The 14,190-nt window shown below is 29.3% G+C and overlaps 1 protein-coding gene across 3 annotated transcripts in view; it reads right to left on the minus strand.

The window, feature by feature from the left end:
• The window catches only part of Larp4B (La-related protein 4B), a gene marked incomplete at its 5' end in the record, with an annotated part of 33,870 nt that overhangs the window by 10,012 nt on the left and 9,668 nt on the right, over window positions 1–14,190 (minus strand). The window contains 7 exon segments of one of the 3 annotated variants that reach the window (XM_014439190.2): window positions 2,909–3,106; window positions 5,598–5,765; window positions 7,205–7,365; window positions 8,776–9,012; window positions 12,858–12,998; window positions 13,784–13,896; window positions 14,021–14,157. In XM_014439190.2, the coding sequence (XP_014294676.1) occupies window positions 2,909–3,106; window positions 5,598–5,765; window positions 7,205–7,365; window positions 8,776–9,012; window positions 12,858–12,998; window positions 13,784–13,896; window positions 14,021–14,157 (1,155 nt within the window). 3 annotated transcript variants of the gene reach the window in all.

The following is a 14,190-nucleotide window of genomic DNA, read 5'->3' on the forward strand; positions in this document are numbered from 1 at the left end:
TATATATATACATCTTATTCTTGAAATAAATACGGATAAAAAAAAATACAGTCGGCTTCAGAAACCATACAGAATATACATAAATAAAAAATCCTGAGGCATTGATATGAATTGCAAATAATATGAAAAAATGCAAAATTTCAAGAAGTTTTTTTCGCAATAAAAAATCTCGAAATACTAAATATATAAATCTGTGATTGATAAATATCTTAAAAAAAAAAAAAAACTCCTAGTTTTCTTATTTTATACCTGGTACTATAACGTAAATTACGTTAACGGAGGTTTAGTAACACCACAAGAACAAGAGCAAAAATGTGTAAGGTTTATGAATCAATATAAAAATTAGTGATGATAACAACTGAGCTTAAAATACTGAAGGATCGAGAACATGGACCTATTTCCTTAAACAATTCGTGAATATCTTATCTTGATATCAAGAATCAATAGCTTCCTATCCAACATATCATCGTATCCAACAGTCCAATTACCACTTAGCAATTACTTTTACTATATTACATAATAAATTCTAATATTTAAAAGAGTAGATGCGACACAAAAAAATTTCCTAAATTTTATTTAAATTCTGACTCAGTTTTCAATAAGAGAATTAACAACCCAATTTATAATACATTACAAAATAACGAACTAGAACTAATATATTCTACTTTCTTTTATCAGTTTCGGGTAAATTAGGGCATATATTTTAAGTTAATAGTTAATTATGAGGGTCATGAAAATAATTAACAATTCAGACTACAATTATTAACATTAATTAATACTAACACTACAAAGAAGCATTTGCTTCTACCTACAGACCCACCAAGGCCCAATAAAGTATAAAAAGGAAAAAAAGAATAGAACAACAAATTAACATAAAAAAAAAAAAAAAAAGATTCAACTCTAAAAAACTCTGCGATAAGAAAAAGTATTTTTTTCAATTATGCAGGTCAATTTAATAAATGTTTTTTTTTTTGAGAAAAGATGATTGGAGGTGCAGTCAGCACAGACACACAAAAATAAACAAAACTTATTTATTTGTGCCAATGTTTCGACCTGAATTTCAGGCCTTCATTGGGGCTGAAAAAACAAAAGGAGATAAAACCTTAATTCAAAGGAACATAAAAATAAAAAAAAACAGTGTTCAAGAAAATAAATAAATAAACATAAAGAAAGATCTGTAAGATTCGTTATCTTTATTTACTTTTTTTATTATTTATTAACTTTAACATTGTTTTGTTTTTTTCATTATTTATTCTCATAATTCTTACATCTACAATATTATATATTATCAACTACTATCTACTTAATTTACTTTTATGTATATTTCCCAGTTTGTTATAACTATCTTTTTATGAATTAAGGTTGAAACATTGGCAATAATAAATAATTTTTGTTTAATTGTATATCTTTGCTGACCACATCCCCAACCATTTTCTCCTGATATCCATCAACAACCAATTATTAACACCTCACATTTTTTTTTTTTTTATGAGATGTTTATAGTTAAGTAGATAATATACAAAAGATGGTTGGAGGGTGTGATCAGTAGAAATTAACACAAATAAGTGTAACTTATTGTATTAGTGCCAGCGTTCCGATCTAAATTTTTTCCTTCATCTGAGCTAAATAAACAAAAATAATAATAACCGATGTTGTTTTTATTTATGGTTGTTATAAGGCCTAAAATATAGATCAAAATGTTGGCACAAATGAAGTAACTTACAATTATTTGTCTCTACTCACCACACCCTCTGACCATCTTCCTCGCATAAATTTTTTGTTGTGTATTTCTACACTATAATATGAATTTTAAACTGTAACTTAAAAATTTGCTTTTTTAGAAACTAGAACGATAATTCGGATTTTAAGAGAAATAAGTACTTTTCTCAATTGTTAGAAACAAAACTATGAGCTGAATAGCTTGTCATATTCTTTTATAACTTCCTATAATATAGCAGCTCATTATAAATTGACAAAAGTATTCTTATTTTTTTCTATTTCGAGAAATTTCTTCAAATCCTTTACTTTATCAATTTTTCATCAATAAACTATCACTGTCAATGTATCAGACAGTCCGTAATTTTTCAGATCATAAATATGGGAAAGTGAAATTTGAGAAAAAAAATTTCAAAACTGTTTCAGTTGTTATTAATCATTATTTGTTTGAATTAAATTCAAATAAAAAGAATAAGTAGAAAATGCAAACCAGGTGTAGAGAAAAATAATTTATTTTATATAAATTTTGGCACAATTCAATAAAACTTTAATAACTTCCACTTAGAGGTTTTTGAAAACAATTATTTCTTTATGTTCTATATGAACAGTTTTCATTTTATCCTTCTCAATAGAATTAAAAAAAAAAAAAAAAAAATATAAAACACATTGATAATAGTGAATATATTTGGTTTTTAACCATTTTAAAGAGAATGATAGAGCCTAAAATTCTCTTGTGCTGAAATAAAAGCTAATAAAAATTACTTTAAATTCATTCTAAATTATTACTTTTGTAAAACAAGTATCTTTGATATTTCAAAAAATAGCAGACGGGTTTTGATATTTTAGGAAAATTGGTCATAAAGAACTTATTTTGGTTTCAAATTGTAGCAAATTTTAAAGAATAATATGACAAGCTATTCTGTCAGGTATTAAGTTTTAGAGTTATAATTTTTTTTCCCCTAAAAATTGAAAAAAGTACAATAATTTTGCTTAAAATATGAAATATCGTGTAACCATTTTGGGAATCAAAACCAATGATATTAGTACCAACTGACTAAGGCAGACAAAACAAAAATTATGTTGATTTATTGTTCTATGTGATATGCTTAGAACTAACTGATTTCAACTAACTAAACTTGGTATAATATAAAAATAAAAAAGAAGAGCTATCCGTGGAGTATGGAGCCAATACCTGGTCTCAGAGGGTTCGACTGCGACGACGGGTGCTGTAGCGGGCGACTGGTGGGTCGTAGGTTGGGGGGGCGGCTGCTCAGGGGGGGCCCCGCCCTGGCCCCCTGGCAGCGGGGGGAAAGCATCGGCCTCAAGGTCAAACTGCGGACCTGGGCTACCGGGCGCTCTGCTACCACCTTCGTCCTCTTTTCTCCTCCGCCTGTTTTCACATATAATCTCTCTTACCCAACCAATACAAATTTCTTTAAAATAATTACATACCTACTTAACTCAAATCTAGAAAAAAAAAATACATTTCTAGAAAATAAAAAATTAATCGCAAACAAAATAAATGAGAAAAATCAAAATCTGACAGCCTACAAAATGAGTAAAGGAAATAAAATTAACAAGCAACTGAATTAACATAATTTATATTTTTACCTCATGTGAAAGCTGGAATCAGAGTAATTTTGTGAGCTAATACCTGTAATGAACTACTATCCTTAAAAATATCATGAAAATCACAAAATAAAGATCATAATAGTTGTAAAAAAAGTTCCAACTCTTCAAAAATTAAAAAAACCAAAAAAAAATGACAACTGGAACTTGACATTTTTATTGCCTTTAGTGTTTATGACGCTAAGGAAGAGTGCAAGAAACCTCAATAATGGTTTGAATACACATTAGTGAACCATATTAAGAAATTTAATATCTCATTATAATTAATATTTAAAAGTAAAAATATAATAACTAAATACAGAAAAATTATGACATTAAGAAATAGCAAAACTGATCTGATAACCTCTGGGAGTCGCCTAGGTGCAAACTGTTACATTGGTCAACTTAAAGTTCAGAAGGAATTCTTTAGGCACACCTTGTCTTCCTATAAGAGGACCTCACCTGTCTATGGCGTCTTTTGGAAATTCTGACTACATAGTGATAATGATGACTACATCATCTCCATGCTGTTATGATCCTGCGTATAGTGTTACAGGTCACTAGCTTAACCATCACATTTTGATTGAGATCCTTTGGTTCTTAGACCTTTACAGTAATATGATAATATAATGAATGAATATAAGTTTAGTGAGATAACTTGGAGAATACCACAGAGGTTTTTGACTGAAAAGATCTACGGTAGACTAGATCTTTTCTGTTAGTTGCATCTCCGAGGGGGATAAAAGATTTTGGCTAGTCTGTATGGACATTATTCATAGATTTCAAAGTAACATACGACATTATCAACAGGAATACCATATATAAAGCTATGAGAGAATTAGGGGTACCAACTAAGCTCATCAGGCTAACGAGATGAGCGGAATAAACTGAAGAAAGGAGACCTAATAAATAGTTCCTCTTTTAGTTGAAACGGTCCTCCCCAATACTGTGGGGCAAGCTGAATTAGCTCAGGATGTAACAATAACATGACCCGGATATTGGAATATCCCACTAATGTACTCGTCATTGGAAGATCTCTTGTCTGTTCAAAGCATAAAGGATTCATTACACTTAATGTTGAAGTTGTACGTTCGGGTACCAAAGTGAAAATCCAAAATGAATGCATTAAGGTAAAAGAAACGTGCAAACACTCAGTGTATATATGTGTTGTTAGTGATTAAACTTTTGATATAGTCAATAATTTCAGCTACCAAGAGTCTAATCAATGGAGATAGGAACAATTAAGAAGCAGGTTATTCAGCAGAGCCACTGATATAAGACCCTCATCAGACCAGAAAAAATGAACAAGTTTGAAAGGTAAGTTCTCAGAGAAATACAAGAATGAAAGAAATATACCAGCTATTTCCAGGAAATAAATGTGTCCATGTTTATTAAAATATATCAAAAATGGTTAGGACATCTCCACAATATGGATGATAGGAAGTAGACTGTTCACATACGCACAACACACCATTTTGTGAGATTTGTTTATTTAGACTTTATAACATGCGCTTCCGTTGAAAACTTACGATATGAAATTTTTCAAAATCGGAATACTTTCCCTTACTATATATTCACTAAATAGAAAAGTAAAAAAGTGGAATTAGTGTCCGCGTTTAAGTTGAATTCGTGGAGAAAGGCTGCGCAAGCTCCTCTCTCCACTACATTACCAAAGATTGCTAACGATCCAACCAGAGAAGAGATTACTTGGGGTGTTGCCATAGAAAAAGGTCTGTGCCAACATTTAAAGAAAAGCATTTTATTCATAGTACAGAAAATTTGTTTAATTTTTTTTTTTTAAAACGAAAGAAAAGGCCAATCTGTTTAATATTTAATAAACCTCCTGAAGGTTATTTCGTTTATAGACAGTGAGAACATGACGGTTAGTTTTTCCCTTATCTGACTCAAAATAATTAAGAGAAATTCCCGATTATAAAAGTCCATATTTGAAAAGAATGGTACAACACTGATACGAAGGACTAGACTGGTACAGAGAAGTTTGTAATTTATAGCAATACATGTGTGTAATATCAGATGAAAATGTGAATGCCTGTTTTCACAATCTATAATGCCCAATGAAGGTTATTAACTATATTTTGTTTTCAATGGTTAATGATTAAGCAGTCATAATAAATGTTTTGACAAAACACATTGATCCTCATTAAAAATAAAATAATAAATTAGATAATCAAATAATAAATTAACTTTAAAAATGCTAGCATAAGTAAAATTAACATAGAAATAAATGAGTTAAAAAGAAAAAAGCTAACAACCTAGGTGGTAGCGCTTGGTCCTTAGAATGAGGTGTCCGACAAGAATCATCTTCGTGGCGCTGGGTCTCCTGACCTTCAAATCGCCCAGTCTCTTTCGTAGGCTTCCTCAAAATGCCAGAATCAGACATAGATGTTCTTGCTTCTAGGCCACCACCCTTTTTCTGCCTACTAAATCATAAAACAAGCTTAAATTAGCATGCTAATTCTGGTGATTCTATGTATTTTAAGTTCTTCATCAAACGAAGAACAATTATATAAACCAGTGTAAGTAATAATCAAATAAATGCTTTCTTTCACTATATTCCTACTATCTACCAAAAGAAGAAGAAATAAAACTTTTATCCCATTATATGAATTGTTACTAAGCTACAAGAGTCCATTATACTCATTAGATAGCTAATTACAAATTAAAACTTTTCTACCACAAAAAAATTCAGAAAATTATAAAAATATAAAATGAATGTAAAACAAAAAAATAAAATTAACTGTTAAAAGAGTTATTTCATCATCATTATAGCCCTCAATTATTGAGAAGTAACAATAAAAAACAATAATTTTTTTGACAATTATTAACTCCTTTTGATTCTCGAAATCTAGAGGTAACAGAGAGATAAAAAATTTTTCAAGGAGTGTCTGAATAGGAATGGATTGTTTTTCCATAGGGACATAAAATGATAAGATGGTATATCAGTGGCCATAAAAAAGTTATATAGTGCACAACCAATTGCTAAAGGTTTGAGAGATAGCTCGAAATGAGGGTCAAAGTTATATAGTGCACAACCAATTGCTAAAGGTTTGAGAGATAGACCGAAATGAGGGTAAAATTAAAAAATATACATTTTGTTTTTTGGAAATTTTTTTTACTCATTAGTACAGTCCAAATCGACAAGATAAAATGATAGTTTTTATCAACTTTGCCAAGAAACTCAATATAGTGACTTTTACTCAGCGGAACATGCAATAAAAAAATTACTATGAAATGCGCCAAAAATTTGGATGATGATGTTAGTTTCAAAAACATTGTCAATTGTAGTAAAGGCTGATGGAGGGTTTGGTTTTGGAGTCCACATTCTGCCAACATTAGCATGTTACCGGCGGGAGGCAATAATCGGTAACTAGGTGGATGCATTGTTGTGCAAGGGTTGAAAGGTCTGCTGCTTTAAATTTAATTTCAAATGTTACAAATAAAATATTATGATTTATTCTTATAGGGAGGACTTCTGAATTTATTTCTTCTTTTTGTTGTCTCGACTTTTTTATATTAATTATTGCCTGCATTTGGGGTCCTTTCCCTACAGGACCAAATTACCTTTTTTCTAATCTCCTGGTTAATTACATCATATAATTTCTATTTTGTTTTATTTATAACTGGTCTTAATTTTATAAGGAGACTTTTTTCTATACATACACTAACACTTGACTGAATATATACTGTCTGTTCCTTTCTACTGAGATAAAGATTAATTTAAATTCAATCATTCTTATTAGAAGCCTATTGGCTATTGTTAAAAACAGAACAAAAAAAAAAAAAAGTAAATAAACTAAAATTAAAACAAGCTAAAATCTACTTAATAATTCTTTCTTAATATATTTAATAAATAATATACCTGTTCCTTGGAGTAAACCTTGTCGTATGTGATTTAGTAAAGGGTCCTTGAGGTGCGAGGCCATTCACTGAGAAGACAGAACCGATATCAAAGTAGGCGGGGCTCGTCGGGCCCCATGTTGGCAACATACTAGGCGGATAGAACGGTTGATGTTGCTGAAACTGAAGAAATTCAACATGTTTTAAAAATAAAACATTGATATAATAATTACTGACAATAGCCAGTTTCCTACAATAAAAATTAGGTACAAAAAAAAAATTTACTGAATAAGTTATAAGATGATTCTGAACATAACATAACCGCGATTGATCATAGAAACCATACCTTGGAAATTTTCAAATCTTAAGAAGTATATTAAAAAAAATAATAGGTAGCCTACCATTTTAACATCTTTTTTTTTTTTACAAAAAAACCTTTTTATAATAATAAAGATTTTCCAAGGTCATTTTGAGGAAAAGTTCATGTTATCAAAATCGTTGTGATAGAACTTCATAATTAACAAAAACAATTACTTTACAAGCTAGATTACAATAGAGGAACACTTGTAACAATATTAAATACTATTACAAATTGATGAACACACTATCACTATGATATGCTTGATGTAGCATGTGTACAATAGTATATATTCATATATCTATTATATAAACATATTACAACAATTAACAATTTTATTCATCCCAGTGATGTCTCACTAGCATTCTTATGCTTGTTAAATTTTTAATTATTAGGGTTTTTAAAAATGAAATTCCAGAACTTTTTATTCAAATGATCCTCTGACTATTACAGGTATTCTAGTAGGTCCAGTAAACATCCTAAATCAATTTATTCATTCAGTTGATTGAATTTTAATAAGTCAAACTTATATGGAAATATAATTGGATATGGAATAAAATGAGATAAAAATTTTTGTGCCCAAAACTTATAATAACCTGAATAATTAAAAATCTGCTAGCATTCCATAACTTCTATGAATCTTAAAATTAGGGTTTAGTGCATCCAAGGATTAGTTGAATATAAACAATATGAAGAAAGAAAAAATAGTTAATGAGGTTTTAATAATTAAGCGTAGATTAATATGAGTAGATTGTCTGGGGTGTGGTCAGCAAAAAATAAACAATACTTATTAAGTCATGCCAATGTTTTGACCTGAATTTTTCAGGCCTTCATAAGCGCTGAAAAAACAAAAAATGAGATAACACCCATAACTAAAAGAAAAAACATAAAATAAAAATAAAAATAATATGTCTTTTTTTTTAGTAGGGTTGTTATCTCATTTTTAGTTTTGCCCTGATAAAGGTCTGAAATTAAGTTCGAAACATCAGCACAAATAAATAAGTTTTGTGTATTTTTTTTTCTGCTGACCACACCCCTGACTATTTATCGCAGAAAAAATAGTTATTAGCTATTAATTATTTCTCCTTGACCATCTCCTTCCAATTAACTTTTTATCAGTCACCTCTCTTTCTCTCTATACATACACTACAACATCACATTATGGAGATGGCTCTTATTAAATTTAAATAATCATAATTGAAACTCGATATAATGTAAATACTCACGCCGCTTACATATATCTGAACTTGGCTGGGAAAGTTGACATTGTGCGGAAGGGAAGATCCATTAGAGTAGAGGTACCTCTGAGCTGGCTGCGAAAAAGGGGACGGATCAAAGACGCCCGGCCCGGTAGAAGCGGGTGCCGGTGGTGTCCTGTAGCCATTCTTCAGGCCCATTCCACCACCGATTCCCGGCGGCAGCGGTAGTCTATTCATAGGCTTTGCTTTTATCCTGGCCATTATTGGCTTACCCTAAAAGAAAATTTCACATTGAATATAAATAGTATAAATAATACAATAAATATTTAACAGAAACTTAAATAATACACATAATTAATGACATAAACATGTAAGAAATATATATTTTTTTTTTCAAATTACCAAAAACACACTTCCTTCATATGTATGCTGAAATGAGCTTAATAAATAATAACTCATAAATAACATCATGAAAAAAATAAAATAGCATATAAAAAATGAATGATACAGATAAATTCACAAACTAAACCAACATTCTGATAAACCAAACATGTCTACTACTAGGAGAAAAGATATGAATTATTAAAATATAATTGAGATTTAGAGTTGGTGATCTAACAGGAGAGTTAAGTCTTAGAACAGGCAGTTCGAAGCCAAGAGAGTAGCGACACCTTAGCAACCTCAAATAAATAGCAGCACTAGTTTGAATCCACCCTGGGGACGGAGTAGACTGTTATTTAATGGCAACCCTACAGAATGAAAACTTGACCCCCTACTCTGGTTAGAATAGATTAGTTACCAGTAAGATACCATTTTTTATACCATAACCAGGAGAATTATGAGTGTGAGGAGTGATCACTGGCCAGCCTCTTTAACGACCAGTAACAAACATGAGCGATAAAAAAGGTCTTATTTCAGTTGTGCAATGCATACTGATTAGTTTACTATTAGCATTTATAGTTGGTTGTACTATCAACAAACTGCAACATGTAGATTCCTTGACGATGAACTGTTGTCCCTTATATTCCCTGAACATTTTAACATACAAAAATTTAAAAAGGAATATGATCAAGTCCTTTTTAAATACTTAAAAAACTGAATTAAAGTATTTTCCTTAAAGACCTTTTTTTTTTTTTTTTTTAATATTAAATCGTAATAATAAATTAAAAATATAGTGCACAACACATTTCATTATGCCATCCATCATAAAATGAGACTACTAATAACTCTTGACTCTCCATTAACACAATTTCCTTAATACATTACTCAATAATCTTAAGTATTTATATTGGGAGAATATATTAAACCGTATGAAGTAGATAACAGTAGGTTATTCTTAGTGGTGGTATGTTTACCAACGCTCTGTCCTACTTAGACACCAGGTCAGTTGTTGCCAACCTCTTTTTAATCAGGACAGTCTGGATGAAGCCCAGCAAAGTGGGACGAACATTGGTTAAAATTAAATAGTTTTTTCCTTCTTCAACACTACTTGCATATCTTATATTATACATATCTTCTTACCTACATGATATTATATTTCATCTGTCACTGTTTTCAATTTACTACCATACAATTCCACAAATATCAATCAATTAAAATTTTGTACTATTCAATTATCAGTTATCATTTTTTATCATTTATGATTTAATTCAATATTTTATATAATTCTAAATTTGTTTGTATACTATTCCTTTTCAATTGTATGTTACTCTAAATGTTGTTGTTATCTCTTTTGTTCTATAGCCCTGATGAAGACCTGAAACTCAGGTCGAAACGTCGGCATAAAATAAATAAATATGGTTTTGTTTATTTATGTTGTTCTTTCCTGACCGCACCCCCCGACAAACTTCTTCAAGCATTAATTTACGGTCAACTATCTACACCTCATTATAAATAGTTTGTTTTTTTTTACTGTTTTCTACCTATATTGACCGCCACACGGACTATCTTCCCTACAATAAAATGGATATATTCTAAATATGTAAAATGTTTTGAGAAACATAAAAATGATATAACATCAATATTTAACTCAAAATCATTTGTTAATATAGCATCACTCGACACCTGATTTACCAAACAAAAAATAAAACAGGCTCTAATAAGATGCTGAAATAAAAACTTTTTAACAATGACAGATTTTAAATATACCACTAACTTATAACAACTTGATTTAATAAAAAATAAACTTTAAGATAAAGAATTTATAATTTATAAAATAGAATATAATAATTTATAATAAATCTTATTGATGTAATCATGATTTAATGTAAAATAATGTGGACTGGAAAAATGTCAAGTTAAAACAAATGAGTAGCTAATTTAGTAATTGTTTCTTTATTGACTGAAAACTATGAATTAATTTACAAATTTTAATTCTTGTTTGTATGACCCTATCTTTTCTATTTATTGATTATTAGTTTTCATTTTGGGATTCTCTATGGTATTGTGTGTTATAAATACGAGATGCTCAACAAAAAACTGAAAATATTGTACTCTTTAATTGGTGCCCAAAAAATTAAGATACATTTACAAAAAACTTAACAGTAGAGGTTCTTGGATACCAATAAACAGAAAATTACCCTCATCGGGTACATTACCTCAACCTAGGGGTCTTATCTTTCACTAATAAATCTTTCTTAACAGAGCTAGAAATTTTAATCTGGCAGAATCTTTTAGAAGATAATAATTTTAATGACCTCATAACCTTCCAGTGGATCAGTCATAAATCTCCCGAATCCATACAAACCAGCAAGTTCTTTTCCAGCACACTACATTCATACCAACACCACTTCAAATTACCTACGGACTCTCAAGCGTTCATATTTATTTTCCTCCCCATTATAAGACTTTGACCCAACCTGTTAGTCAATTCATATATTTCAAAATCCATTTTATTTTCTTTCAATATTAGATATATATTTCATATGAGTTTTATGTTTAACAGTAAATATTGAAACAAATCTTAATTATATGAAAAACTGAAGATAAGTGTTTCACACACAAAAATCATCACGCTACCTCTGTATTAAGTTTTAATTGTCTTTTCTGGACCATATGCTCATACGGCATATAATGACAGCATTAATTGGAATAATTTTACATTACTTTTAAGGAAGAATATCCTCAAATAATTAGAGTTTGCTTACAAAATTTGTTATCTTGTTAATTTTTTTTTCTTCAAAATTAATTTAATTTTTCAATAAGTAGAAACTGTGTTTGTATCAGGATATCTAACAAAATAGCATGAAAAAATTCCCCTGACTTTTCTCCTCACCATTTTTGAATCTATATAGTTGTTACATAATTAAGCATTCAATCATTAATAACGATTATCTATTTTTCACAACTACATTAACTTGTTACATGCATGTCATATAGGCAAACTTTAAATTAGGATAAGAATTTTTCCATATTTATTTATTGGACACTGATATTTAGGAGAGCATTCTATTAGTTAAACAATGGTTAATATTTCTTATAATAAATAATTTATAACATTGACATATTTGTGGAAGTCTGAAACATTTTAAACAAATTTTTTTTAAAACTTATTTCTTAGGCCTATAACGACTTCATGATGGCTGAGAATTGAGCCTTTTATTCTTCATCCACCTACTGTAGGTTTACATAAAAATGATTGTTTTTTAAATTAATAATATTGACTATATCAGTACGGTATTAGAATTAGTGTAATATTAAATTACAATCCAGTAAATAAAGTTGATGTGCAGCTAATATTTTATTGATATATTAATCAATCAATATTTACTTTTGTAGAAATTTAATATCAACAAAATTCAAAAAGACACCATTAAAATATAAAATTATCAATAATCAATACTATTCATTCAAGTAATCTCAATTTTAATTAATAAATTCTTTTTTCTGCCAAAAATACATCTAAATATGATTAATAGATATTTTAATACTACTGATACAATTCACAGAATCTGTTATCAATGAGTGTTCTCCACTACTGGGTAATCTCAGACTTAAGAATGAAATGAAAATACTTCTTAGATCTTCTAAAACACTATGTCTTCAGAAGAAATATGGGGTACTATTAATTATAATTATATTATATATAAAAATAAATATGAGAATTAAATTTAAAATACCTGAAATTCTCTAACTTCTTCTCTTAAAAACCTATATGCTTTTTGAGCATCTTCGTCATTTTCAAACGTAACATACCAAGAATTGTTGTGAGCAAATTCACAAGAAATTAGTTTTGGACAGCCTTTTCCAGAAAATAGGCCCTGTAAAAAAAAAAAAATATTAATAAAATTTTGGTAACACTGATATAATGACACAAATAAAATAAATCCCATTTATTTATGTTTATTATCACCTTAATGACTGCACTCCCAGCCATCTTTTCCTCATAAAGTCAGAGTAGAAATATACAAGCTAGTTAAACTAATTTTATTTAAAAGCTTTGGCTTGTACCAATTAATATTAGGACAAATTAATTACTAATGTTGTTTGTTCATATGGCACTGCAAGAATAAAAAGGGCACAACTAAGCAAAAAAACTAATTCTTATTAGAACTAACATCAGATGGAGGTAAAGTTCTCCTTGGATGTTTCTATAACACATGATGCTATGTAAGTATATCACTTATAAGATCTAATGTTTTGGTCTGATATTCTAGAGGACTACCCGCTTTTTATAATAATGGTGTCTCATTATTATAAAAATTTTAGAAGTTAGAAATATAAAATCTGATTGGTTTGCTATCCTGGTACTATTCATATACAGAGCTAGAAATAAAAGTATACATAACCATTACACGGGAATCATTTGAAAAGAACATTTAACAGCTAAAATTTTAATATTCAACTTTAGATTTCAACAATTATAGTTCAATAGCATTTAGTTTGTATTTTTAAAATCCCAGAAAGGTAAGAGATGAACCACATTAACTCTTCATAGAAGTGGCGATGATAAACACCTATTAGGAAAAGTAACTGATGTTAAGCACTCAATTAGCTTAACTGTGAGATGGATTATAAATAAAGTGAATTATAAATATAAACTCACCTTAACTTCTTCTATAGGAGTACTATCTGGAATTTCTCGGAGGATCACAATGCAGCGTTTATGATTCGGACGCACTTTTTGTCCCTCGTCATCAACTTGGACATTGGGAGACTCTACAAAAATAAAGTAATTTATAAAAATTTGTTCATTCGATTAATCAATTAATATTTTGTACTAATATAATATTATGTATAAATGTAATATGTAAATAAATGTATAAAATTCATCTCAACTCACCTCTCAGGACTTCAGTAATCAATTTTATATCAGTAGTCAATTTTTTAACTTGATTAAAGTTCGCTACAGTCCAGATGGGTACGTATTGGTCATTGTCCATCTGAGATAGTAGGTATGTGTCATTGGCTAAGTTTTCCCTGAAAGAAAAAAAAAAAACAAAAATTAAAAAT

The sequence above is a fragment of the Halyomorpha halys genome, unplaced genomic scaffold, assembly GCF_000696795.3.
Source record: "Halyomorpha halys isolate HHAL.00 unplaced genomic scaffold, Hhal_1.1 Scaffold78.1, whole genome shotgun sequence".
In the NCBI taxonomy this organism is placed as follows: domain Eukaryota; kingdom Metazoa; phylum Arthropoda; class Insecta; order Hemiptera; family Pentatomidae; genus Halyomorpha; species Halyomorpha halys.